A 13,484-nucleotide genomic window follows, 5' to 3' on the forward strand; every position below is an offset into this window, starting at 1 on the left:
TTCTATAACGGTGCAAAGATTATGCAAAGTATTATGTATTAAATCATCGATTTTGCACCTGAGACCTTGCTGGTGCAGACATGGCTTTTAGAAAAAATTGTTCAAGTGGAAAGCTGGGTCATTTCCTTTACTATTTGAGCTACTTTAAAATGTTTTGCTTGTTAAGAAAAATATTTCTATAAAAGGGTGAACCAGACTTTCCGAAAACTGCTCTGGTCAAAATCAGGCACTTAATAGCATGGAAACAAGTAGCTAAAGTTAGCCATTGCTCAGGGAGGTGACTGCGAGTTATCTTACATGACTGCTCCAATTTGACCGTTTCAAGTTTATTTTGGAAATGAAACATGTATGGTATGTGAAGTCATTTTGTTGTGTTTTAAATGTTTCTGTAAAATCATCCTACATCATTTAAAGAACTCAATGTTAAACCAATCAATTAAAACAAACATTATGAAATTATGAGAATATGGATTTTACAGAGAGGGTCACATATGAAGAGTTTGGTTCCAAAACGCGATAAATCTATTTTTAACAAATTTCTGTGACAAGATGAAAACACTATTTTCTATTACAAACTTTCATATTGCATCTTTAGATTATAAAAACATTCAAAATTCAAATCCATAATTTGTATTTAAAGATTTATTATAAAAACTGATTATTTTTTCTCAAAATGCTTTAAATCTATTGAATCAATATATAAACGTGCATTCATCTTTGCCATGTTATATTCATTTAGATGACTAGTGGTAAAAACTGATAAAAAATATAAACACTAATGGAATTAATCAAAACACTTACTTTGTCATATTAAAAACACTGTCAAAAATGTTGTCATCCATTGGGACGTCATCGCTGAACTTTTTTGACAGCGATCAGCTGTAAAAAGTTTTGGTCCTGATTGATTTTTGTTCACTTCAAGTAAATTAATGGAAAGTTTTTCATGTGATCCCCTGGGCTCAATGTGTTAGCATGACAGAAGCTTGATGTCATCATGTGAGAACAAGCGAAATCCAGCATTTTTCCTTCACCCGAGTGCCTCTCACGTAAAATTATTCATTTTTGATGGCTTACTTTTCTTCTCCGCCACAGAAAACCACCACAGGTTTATCAATCCCATGAAAAGTATTATTTTGTTTTTGTTTGTTTGTTGATCACGAAGTACAAAGTAGATGAAGAAAACTAGCAATTGTGTGTATTCAATGCACCGCCCTTATTGTTCACAATGCGTGGAATAGTGTGCTGTGATTTGTTGAGCGGATTTATTGCATTCTGCAGTGAAGGAGGACTGGCGTTTTTATCGCGGTTTGGAAAAAAAGGGAGAAAAAATGACAGAATAACACGGCGGATATCAGATTTTGCGTAAAATTAAGAATTTACTATTTAATACTGACCTGATACACTGTAAAAAAAATCCGTAGAAATTGCAGCTGGGTTGCCGGTGTAAGGGATCCCAGGTTTCGGAAGGGGAACAAAACTGCAATCGTTCCCCGGTTTCGGACACAATATGTCTGAGAGCGTTGCTAGAGTATGAATATATTGAATTGCAATATGGAGCGTTTAAGTATTAACACTAAATCAAAACTAAACAACAGATTTGTAAATGAAAAGGTTTAATTACAGTACTGACTTAAAGTTACAGTTGAAATGGTTACACTATAAATGCATGAAATGGTAAATAATAATACAAACAATTGACTGTTTCCAATGTATGTGAGATATTACCTGATAAGATAGAGAACAGAGAAAGAAGGAAAGTTTAGAAGAAAGAGAACTGGAACCTAGGCCCAATGGCCAGAACCCCAGTGAAGAAAGGAAAGGGAAAAGGCCAATGCAAAAGTCAAAAACCAAAGCAAAAGCCCAGAGCTCATAAAAACATTGACCTTTATCCTCTATCTCTTGACCATGTGACCTAACCTAACTTGATACATTCAAACTGACCAATCAGGAGATCACCTTTAACCCCCAATGTACTTGACCAAACCCAACATAATACATTCAAACTGACCAATCAGAAAACCACCTAAAACCCCCACTGTATTGGATAAACAGTTGTGACAATAGTCTTTGATCACTTTCAGCATAGGGGGCTGTGACAAGTTGTGACCAGGTAATAAATTCCTATATTTCTTTTTAATCTTACAATCCGCCCTTTGGCAACATGGGCCATACGTAGAAAGATCCATGATGACACAGTTCATAAGATTATGCTTTCAGTTGTGTGGAGTGGTCATCTTCAGACTTATTGTCCAAACTGGTTGCTGGTTGATGAGACTTGAAGACGTTCTTCTCCTTTCAGCCCTGCATGAAAGGCTTCATCGAATGGAATTGCCCCTTAATAGTTATGCTGATTTCCATCGATACTTCACACCTTCACAAGAACAGGCCCTGAAGGGGGACTTCACTTTTGTCCTTCTCTTTGAGGCAACACCCAAAATGTGAAACAGCAGGAATCCTGTGATTTAAGCAAATGGCACAACATACAGCAAAACATATGGCATTTGTTACTCAACTTTTAAATGGTCAGATTGGTCTTCAGCCTTAAATCCCTGTCAGATACATTAAAACATGGTCAAGGTGAGAATAAAAGAAAAAATAATAAAAGCTCTTACATTGTTTTTGGAAACATGTAACTACAATGCTTTTTTAACTTAGCAAATGTTATTTTTAACAACCCACTTTGTCAGTAGGAGCAACAACAACAATATATTTAGTGTAACCAAATACATGATATTAAAGATCTTAATTTTCCAGTATAACCAATATAAATGAAATGAACAAAATGAGAACAAAGAACATGATAGTTTTTAAATGTCTTACATAAAAAGCAAATTAAATGTGAAACATAATAGCAAAATTAATGAAATTATTACACATAAAAAATAACTCTTTATCAAGATTTCAATATTTGAGACATAAAACTTATCAAACTTTATGAAAAGAAACCAAAACAGATGCTTGACATCAGACAGTTTAAAATAATGACTGATGTGAGGCAAATTTTGTTTGCTTTGGGATTGAATTTAACTGAGGCTATGTGTGAATACCATGCTGCAACAAATGTGAGGAAGATAAAATTGTGATGCAAATTTGTTCCTGTTGTTAAAACAGGGAGCCAGTTTGATATTATAAGTATGAGATTGTAATCTGGCTCTGTAAATCTTCTCACACCCGTATTTTTAGTTAGGAAGCATGGTAAAAGTGCTACTGGATCCTGTTGTGAGGTAAAACATTTTCATTAATGCAATTATATAACACAATGTAGCCACATGGCATTTTTCTGCTCCTCTTTAGGGTCTGACTGCAGCTATACAAGGAATAGCAGAGTTTACCACTTAGGAGACAAATCTTTCAACATAGAAACACATACAACTTGAAACTGGTAGACAATTTCAAGAGCAAAAGTTAATCCATTAACACAAGACAACTGGTCTAGAATACATGTAGCTTCAACAACCTCTTACTTAAAGGAACAGTATGTAGGATTGTGGCTAAAACTGGTATTGCAATCACAAAACTTGTGGCTAAAACTGGTACTGCAATCACCCAACTGGTGGCCAATACACAAAATGACAACATAAACATCAGTTGAGGGCTGCAACTGCACTTTTTAAACGACAATATCCTGGCCAGACCACTGTTATAAGTGATGTAAGTATTTGAAATGAAAATGATTTCTAAATGTCTAGTGACATATCAGGGCCATTTTATGATTAATTGATATAAATTTCTTACATACTGTTCCTTTAAATGTTTTGTCAAACACTTACAGTGGAAACAGTCAAGTGTTTTAAGAAATTAACTTCATTAGCCTATGTGTACATATAGTACAACAAACAACTAGAATTTGTGTTCTATAGAAACAACAATGCATTACGAGCAATCACAAATCAGAAAATGCAAACAGGATCATTGCAATGAGAATGTTAAACACATGCTAACTGGCTGCTAAGCCACTAGCAAGTGAGGTTAACAGCTGGAGTCCTTGCATGAACAATGCAGTCAACTCAGTAAGAGTTTTACCTGCAAAACCAGATTGTTTACATCTGCCCTTAGAAAGTGATTTCCTACATTTTAAATAATAAGGTGGAGGTCTGCCCCTGCCCAGTGACCAGCACTTCTCCTCTGTATGGCCTATTTTATGACAGGAATTACAAAGCCTGTTCATTTTGCCACCGGGTCTGTAGCTTGGTTCTACTGAAGTTTCAGGAGGTCTTTGACTCTCTAATGCTTCTTTCACATCATGCGGTTCTGTTCCAGCATGTTGATGCATCACCCCAATTGCTGAAATACGAACACTTTTCTGGGTTCTGGAAAATACATTCTCTTTAGTACAGGTAGCATCTTTTTTAGTCCCATTGCTGTTAAGCGTTTGGGGAGACCTAGTGTCTCGCACAATTAGTTTAGCCCTTACATCTGCAATAATGTCTTTATACTTCTCACACTGTTTAGCCAGGGCTAACTGCTCAGATGATAGTTGGTCTATCTGAGTTTGAAGATTTTGGATCTTTGCCTCTGACTTTTGTAATTCAGCATTTTTGGTTCCCAATTCATCACTTTTAGCATTCAGGATTGACTTAATAATTCCAGTATTTTTACGTAGCTGCTTGCACGTCATGAAATTCAAAGCCTCAATGGTGTCAGCATGTTTGGATTTTCTTTGTTCAACACCAACCATGCGCCACCATGTGAGAATATCATCAGTGGTAGCGTAGTAATCCAGACCCTTTCTATATAATTTATAAAGTGTAGATTCAACTTTCTCGCTCCATAAATCAAACAATATATCATTACTGGAGTTACTCCCTTCCATCCCCGAGGAGATAATCTGAAATAATCTCTAACTGTACAATGATAATAGGACTATTTAAGGTCCTTCTAATTTCTGTTTCATACAATTCATGCAAATGGAGATTTTACTAACCCTGCCATGAAACAATGAAAACAGACTTACCCACTGTGTGGTCAGAAGGCCTTTAACCCATTCACAGGATTAACTGTGATAAAGTCCTCATTTAGTTGATCAATCAAAGTAAAACTCAGAAAACTCACCGCAAGGGATCCCCGTACGGGCCACCAAACTGTAAGGGATCCCAGGTTTCGGAAGGGGAACAAAACTGCAATCGTTCCCCGGTTTCGGACACAATATGTCTGAGAGCGTTGCTAGAGTATGAATATATTGAATTGCAATATGGAGCGTTTAAGTATTAACACTAAATCAAAACTAAACAACAGATTTGTAAATGAAAAGGTTTAATTACAGTACTGACTTAAAGTTACAGTTGAAATGGTTACACTATAAATGCATGAAATGGTAAATAATAATACAAACAATTGACTGTTTCCAATGTATGTGAGATATTACCTGATAAGATAGAGAACAGAGAAAGAAGGAAAGTTTAGAAGAAAGAGAACTGGAACCTAGGCCTAATGGCCAGAACCCCAGTGAAGAAAGGAAAGGGAAAAGGCCAATGCAAAAGTCAAAAACCAAAGCAAAAGCCCAGAGCTCATAAAAACATTGACCTTTATCCTCTATCTCTTGACCATGTGACCTAACCTAACTTGATACATTCAAACTGACCAATCAGGAGATCACCTTTAACCCCCAATGTACTTGACCAAACCCAACATAATACATTCAAACTGACCAATCAGAAAACCACCTAAAACCCCCACTGTATTGGATAAACAGTTGTGACAATAGTCTTTGATCACTTTCAGCATAGGGGGCTGTGACAAGTTGTGACCAGGTAATAAATTCCTATATTTCTTTTTAATCTTACACCGGTAACTTACCGTAGATTTAAATTTATGTTATTTACTGGCAACATTTTGTTCAAAGTTAAATGAACATTAAACATTTACAAGTCTTTGTCTTTACCGAGTAAAACTAAAAAACAGCATCAAGCAAAACATTCTGGGAAACAAAATCTGAAGCAAAAAACAGAAAAAGGTTGATGATGATTTCTGGTTCCCAGAATGCTTTGCATGAGGCTGTTATTGTATAGTTTTTTTCTGTAAAGATAAAGACTTGTTAATATTTAAAATTTATTTAACTTTGAACAAACTCTTGCCAGTAAATAACATAAATTTAAATCTACGGTAAATTACGGCAACCCAGCTGCAATAACATTGTAATTTCTACGGAAATTTTTTACAGTGTACAATACTGATTTTGCCGGCAACACATTTTTTAAAATGGCATTTATCACATTTTGGAACCAAACTTTTCATATTTGTTTTTTAAATGTTAATATTATGATAGCTTTCTGTTGTTCTGCATGAATGTTGATTAACTGTATTAGAATGAGACATACTTTATGTCAACTAATACAGTTTTCACTAAATTACAACATTTTAAGGGCGGTCTCAATCGCAAAATCCCTCCAGTGCACTGGACCATTCATTCCCTAAAAATTCCCCACACTGCAACATAAAAAAGAATCGATGCTCCCCATGTTCCCTTACTGGAAATCACATGACCTTTTTTGAAGCTCTCCAACCAAAATCGCATAAACCAACTGAATAAATTTCATGAAAAGGAACAAAACATTTTAGTTTAAAACTCACATTGCTAGACAGGAAAGGGACCACAATCTACTTAATATTTAAATGTAATATTTGTGTTTTTATTGTGTTTTCATAATATACTTTAAAGTAGTGCTGCACAATTAATCGCATCGCAATCGCAATGTCAGCTTGTGCAATTATATGACAGCAAAATGTTGCAATTATATTAAATAAATAAATGTGTGGACACAAACTTTCTGATAACAGTTTGAAGATTTTCCTTGCTGTTTAAAAAAGAAAGAAAAACTAACAAAAAAGGCAGTGCATGTGTGGCATGCACGTGTGTGGTGTGCGTCGTCACTTGTGTGTGCGAAGCGTAGAAATACCAGAGCGAAGATGGATGCAGAGGAGGTTGACAGTGATCTGGTAGTAAACTCTATGTCTGTTGTATGGCGGTATTTTGGATTTAGATTACTGACACTAGTTTTACAAATACACATTTTAGCATTATCACTAAACTGTGTGTGTATTTTCCTTAAAACCTATCAAGTTGACTCATGATACCATTTATTATAATCGCAACCGCACATCGCAATATTACCACGAATAACCGCAATGGGAAAAATTACCCAAATCGTGCAGCCCTACTTTAAAGGAACAGTATGTAGGATTGTGGCCAAAACTGGTACTGCAATCACACAACTGGTGGCCAATACACAAAATGACAACATAACATCAGTTGAGGGCTGCAACTCCACTTTTTAAATGACAATATCCTGGCCGGACCACTGTTGTTAGTGATATAAGTATTTGAAATGAACATAATTCTTAATGTCTAGTGACATATCAGGGCCATTTTATGATTAATTGATATAAATTTCTTACATACTGTTCCTTTAAGTATTGTTTAAAAAATTAAGTAAGAGAGATGTTGTTTTGCCAGTTGTTGATGAATGACAACATTCAGAGGTTTGTTAAGTAAGGGATAATGTAGAGGCAGCCGGTAGTTATTGGGAAATAAGCCCCGACAGTGTGATCAGGACCCGACGCGAAGCGGAGGGTCTTGTATCACACTGAAGGGGCTTATTTCCCAATAACTACCGGCTGCCTCTACATTATCCCGCTTATTACACGGCTACTTGCCACATAAGAAAAAAAAACTGGACAAGAATATGAATTTGAAACATTTTATTGGCATATTTGTTTTAAATTAACATTTTTATCCTTCCGCGAAACTTTGCACAGATGCATAAAATGATCGTAATACCTTATTAAGATCCTCTGCTTCATACTTGTCTGTCTCCATTTTTTTCTCTTTAACCAGTCTTTGAGAAGTTTTAATGCCCATTCTGTATTTTTTTTGTGTGTTGGCTTCGTAGCTGTCATGCTCTATTTTGTCAAGTTCAGTCTCAGTAAGCTCTCTGTGTCTTGTCGTGGTTGTCGAGTGTTTGTCACAAGATGGCGCCAAACAGACAGTAATCTTTATTGATCTTTATTGGCGCGGAGCGATTTTACTCGTGTAAGTAGTCCGGCTATGCGTTATTATTTTGGAGCGGTTATTATTTGAAAAGAACGAACCTGCAAATGTCTCAACTGACCAATCAGAATCAAGCATTCAAGAGAGCCGTGTAATAATTGTTCATAAACTGCCTGAAACTATAGCACAGCTTTATCCAGGTACTGCGAGTCATCTTGACAGGTACACTTTAAAACAAATCAATTCGATACAAATATGCCTTATTAATAACATATAAGAAAATTTATTTACAAAAGATTAAACCAAGTCGCATGTTCGTCTGGTTTGAACTTAACATGTTGGGTTTAATGTATTAGGAAACGGTTTTCACTCATGGATTTGTTGCATTTTTTATAAATATTATATAAAATATATATTTGATATATTTCATTAGCTGATTTATTTCTACTCATATGGCCATTCACATACATGTTCTGATCACCCTGTTGGGATTTATTCTGAGATAACTGATTGGCTGTACATTGTCTCTTGCGTTTACATTGCTTTACATAAGACACACATGATTGGGACATACAATTGCATTGCATAGCAGGAATGATTCATCTAACATCCAGAGACATTAGATGATTCATTCAGAGACTTCCACTCAGCTCCCTGATCAGTTCTGACATTGAGAGCAACACATCCTGGGCTGTAGGGTTGTGCTTTCCAGCACAATCCCCTGATGCACACTGGAAAATATCTGCAGTATTGTTCGATTTGAGGTATTAACACAGATTACATGCATTCTCTTATGAAACTTCTAGGTAAATGGCAGTAATTGGAGACAAAGACACAGATTCATTAGAGGTTCGGCAAACCCTATACAGGCCCATATAACCAATGATATGTGCGTCTTACCAGGCACTGATGCAGTAAAACACAATGGGGTGGTCTTCTGGACAGGGTTTAGACTAAGCCAGAACTAGGCCTTAGTTATATTAAGGTATTTAAGTCGTTTTTCACAAGCATACCTTACAAAAAACATTACTTGTGTGCATCTTGTGACAAAACTACGGCACTTACATATTTTAAGATATGTCAGTGCAAGCTGTTTTCAGTTCAGACACCTTAGGCATATGTTTGGTTTTGGCTCAATCATTCCAAAAATATTTAAGTTTGATTAATTATATTTTTACACAAGCAACACACACATCTCTGCTACAAATAACAATTTGAAGTTTGTTTCTAGTACTTACCATTCTTGGACAATTACATCAAACGTGACAGAAGTGCAAACGTTACAACTTACCCCGGGTTAATTGTAACAGGCAGGGGGATAGTTGTAACACTTGCTAAAAATTAAGTTTGCAGGCAAATATTTTAATACTATTTTGTCTATATACTTGAGGTGGATAATGTTTATATATCTGTCTATAATAGACAGGTATCCACACTGCATTCATTCATCCAGCCCTTTTCTAACAATAGTTTAATTATAAATGAAAACAAATGTTTAAATATGTGAGAAAAAGCAGCACAATTATGACACTTCTAAGATAATGAGCATTAACATCTGATTTAAGCCATTCATTTCATTGTGATTTCAATCTTTGACGTGACCTTATTCAATCAATATTAAAGAAATGAACAAAAATAAATTTGACACACGATTTTTGATAAGACAGGCACATTTATGTTGTTGGCAGCCAGCAATCATTCATGTGTAGTCTATTTAAAACGACGGCAAGAATTACGCTAACGTTAGCGGTTTTCATATCGTAAGTGCTGAGGGGTTAGTTGTAACACAGCGTTACAATTAACCCCACTGGGTCAAAATATATTCAAGCCCACCAAAAAGTTGCTAAGAGCTGAAGACATATTTCAAAACGATGCAATGTTTTAGTCAACAAGACACTGATTAATATGACATAGCATTGATTTGGTATCTTACACACCCAACTTAGAAACAAAAAATTGACTTACATGCCACCAAAACACTCGTTTATCAATAACTCTGGAAAAACATTATACATTTACAATAATTTGCGGGAGAACGCAGCGTGAAAAAAACACCGGAAATATAAAACGCTTAACCTTGTGCAATAATGTAAACAGTCTGTGTTACAACTACCCCCGCGTTAGTTTTTGCCCCACGCAACAGTACTTGTCTAGGCTTAAGCGCTGTCTGGAAAGCTGCCCTCAAGACCTGGTTTCATACTGAATCCCAACAGGGCACCAGAGCATTTGATATTGTGGCATGCTAAAATAATTATACACTGTCAGTATAATGTGCTATATGCACTGCAATATTGCTTTAATTAAAACTGACAATTTTGCTTAGATGATTAAACGGGTGTCAAAAATCCGAATGGAAAGAACCATGGGGCAGTCATTGCCTAATGATTAAAGTCGGACTTCGATCCTCATGACTGGCATGAAGCTATTTTCTGTGTGTGTGTGTGTGTTTATGATTTGCAATGTGTGTTCACCAATCACTATGATATCACTTTCATATAAAAACATACTTAAGTTTATAATACCATGCATTTGATATGCGTGTTAATGCTGCATGCAAATGCACATCTAAGATGTAGTATACAGTATACATAACGTACTGCAGCAGTTGCATAACACGTGAATTAACCAGATAAAAATGAAAGACATCTCTCTCCTATTTCCTTCACATTATCACTAACAGACATTCCCTGATGCCCCAGATCATTTCCATTCAGGACAAATTATTAAACATCATTGTGGCCTCCGGATGCTATCAGCCCCACCCAGCAACACCAGGGAAATTTTCACCTCGATGTGCCAGTCGGCCAGCCTATAGAGACTCATACCAAACCCATTACCGATCTTCAATCTCTCACTATGTGCTCAGTGCTAGCAGTGCCTGTAAATCATCGTCAAGGCTGAGTAACACGGACAGCATCTGACTGACAGCACAACACACAGGAATACGGAGAGTCTGTGTCAAGCTCTTATCACAAACTTTCTTGACGTGACTTTGCGAGGACCTTTGCGAGAAGATCAAATTCACCCTAGTTGCTTTGATGCTGTTTGGTGTCTGGAGTTCAAGAGTTCTCTGATCTGTATTTCCCACCAGGCCGAGGAAATCTCGACAAGCTGATTAATTAAATCCAGTGTCTGGTAAACTTTCATTTATGGGAGCACTAAATCTTTTTCACTGCCTGGAAAATGAGTTCTGTGACCGTTTTGACTTGTTATTCAGACAATGTGATTTTCTGCCGTGCTCTTCAGATTTTCACAGAAGATGAAAATAGCATCTGAAGTACGTTTTTAGATTGTGACTGATGACTTGGGTTCACATGTTAATGTTAGGGACAAAGAAAAGTATGTCTTAAATTTCGAATTTCTATGCAATTCACACATTTTTGGAAACATTTGGGATACTAAAAGTACACAAATGAAAAACAATTATATGTGCTAGTGATTTTGGTTATCTTACATGTTGTGCCATTTAGTGTACATCCTGTCAACACATTGGATGCTAAATATGGTCAATTTTTATTTTATTTTATAGTTTTCTGATCATAATGTTGTTAATAAATGTTCATACAGAGAACATTTTAAGAAACCGAACGGTAATGATATATTTTACCTGCCACAGGTTCTTTGGTGGGGTACAGCTTGTTGTCGACTGTCATGCTGATGTCATAAAACACTTCCTCTTCATCTCGGTCTGCATCAAGCTGTAAGAAGACAAAATTTTTTTTGGTCTATAGCTGAAGATTTGATACCAGCAAAGGCAGGCATGTTCGACAACACATAAAGTGTCACCATTATGGATTAAGTCAGACAATAGATTGAAATCTTGGCTGCATCCAAATACCCACACTTGCGGTCTTTGCACTTGACCACTTGACGACTTACATGACGTATTTCCTGTATTTGGCTCTGGTGTTTTAGTGGGCTTGGAGAACACAAGCGTGCATGTAGAATTATTCACTCGATGGGACACACTTAGCAAGTATAAAAATGTCAATCTGGGTAGTTGCAGAAATTTGCACCAAAATGTATTCGTTATTTATTTAGCCTACTTAAAATATATCTTTTTACATAAACGCTCTTGAACATTTGCATATAAAGATTATTATAATCTACACTAGAGAATTCATTGCACCTGTAAAAAACCTCTCCATTTTGAGTATGGAGCTTTATTAACCCCTTAAGTGGCGCAAATACTATTTGAGTGTGGGGGGGGGGGTGAAAATGTGATAAACACATTTAAATTAATACTTTAAACTGTGTTTTTTTTGTCTAGAAGTCTAATCTTGGTCTTGTTTTAAAGAAGACACTTTGGGGTTTTTCACAGAAGTGTCAGCAGGTGAAAATATTAAAAAAAATTGTTATAGCAGTTTACGTTTATTTTAATAAATAAAAATAATTCTATAACATATTAATTTTATCAATAAAATTATAAAAATGTAAATATTTAACAAAATAATACAGCAAACATGAAGCCATAAGTATCAAGTAGTTCTGATCTAAATTTCAAGTTAAAATTACAAAAAATAAGGTTTGTATCACAGTTTTAGTGGTTTTACCAACAACTGCCACTAGGTGTCAACGACACATACTCTTGTCACAAATTAATAAATTACTGTCACTGCATTATTATTACTGCAAAGGTAAGGTTTTGAAATATGAAAACTACATTCTTAGAGATTTCCAACAATATATAGTTTGTTGTGATAGACCTAAAAAATTTACATTGAAAATATTGAAGTAAACTTAGGTGTCCCGCTCACGGGACAGCGCAACTTAAGCATCTCAGACCCTTTGGTACTTTTGCGTTCGAAGGGCACAACAATATATTTTCTTCCTGCATTCATCTAACTTGAGCTGCTCAAAGAAAAGCAGTAGTCTGAACTTCTTCAATGCTTCAGATGTGAATAAATAATTCATAATTAACAATTTAATGAAGTAAAAACATTAAAATGCAAACATTAAAACTGCTCTTCTATGTTTTATGTAAAAAAGTGAGCAGAATATGCATGGGCACCTACTGTACTCTACTGCATTCACGTGCTTATCAGTGGAAGTAAATCGAATCGATTGTGACTGACCCTTTACTTTCAAATGTGTCAGTTATAAAATATTAATGATTTTTCATGTGGCTCTGTGAGTTTGCCAGCTGTCAAGACTGTTCACATCTCTCACTGCCACAGACAGAAACTGTATTCAAACTATACATAAATACATACAAATCACAAAGCCTAGTTTTACTGTATGAACAGCACGGACAGCAGGAAAGCTCATCAGCAGTTTCAGCTGTTTTTTTCTTAAGCATGTGTACTAATATCCTCTTATTTGCATGTTTCATACCAGATGCTACCCAATTACTAAACAAGACAACTAAGAGTTTGAGCCATGCCGACAGCTTGACACAAATGTATTATTGTTAAAGAAGACATTTCACAAGACTTTTGTAAGATGTAAAATAGTGCTGCCTCTCGATTAGTCGCGACTAATCATTTGCAGAATAAAA

The 13,484-nt window shown here is 35.7% G+C and overlaps 1 protein-coding gene across 1 annotated transcript in view; it reads right to left on the reverse strand.

Moving 5' to 3' along the window:
• The window catches only part of ak5 (adenylate kinase 5), a 74,333-nt gene that overhangs the window by 23,690 nt on the left and 37,159 nt on the right, over window positions 1-13,484 (reverse strand). The window contains exon 7 of the mRNA XM_065269642.2: window positions 11,595-11,685. Within this exon, the coding sequence (XP_065125714.1) occupies window positions 11,595-11,685 (91 nt within the window). The remainder of the gene's footprint in view (window positions 1-11,594; window positions 11,686-13,484) is intronic.

The sequence above is a fragment of the Paramisgurnus dabryanus genome, chromosome 6 (assembly GCF_030506205.2).
Source record: "Paramisgurnus dabryanus chromosome 6, PD_genome_1.1, whole genome shotgun sequence".
NCBI classification, from domain to species: Eukaryota; Metazoa; Chordata; class Actinopteri; order Cypriniformes; family Cobitidae; genus Paramisgurnus; species Paramisgurnus dabryanus.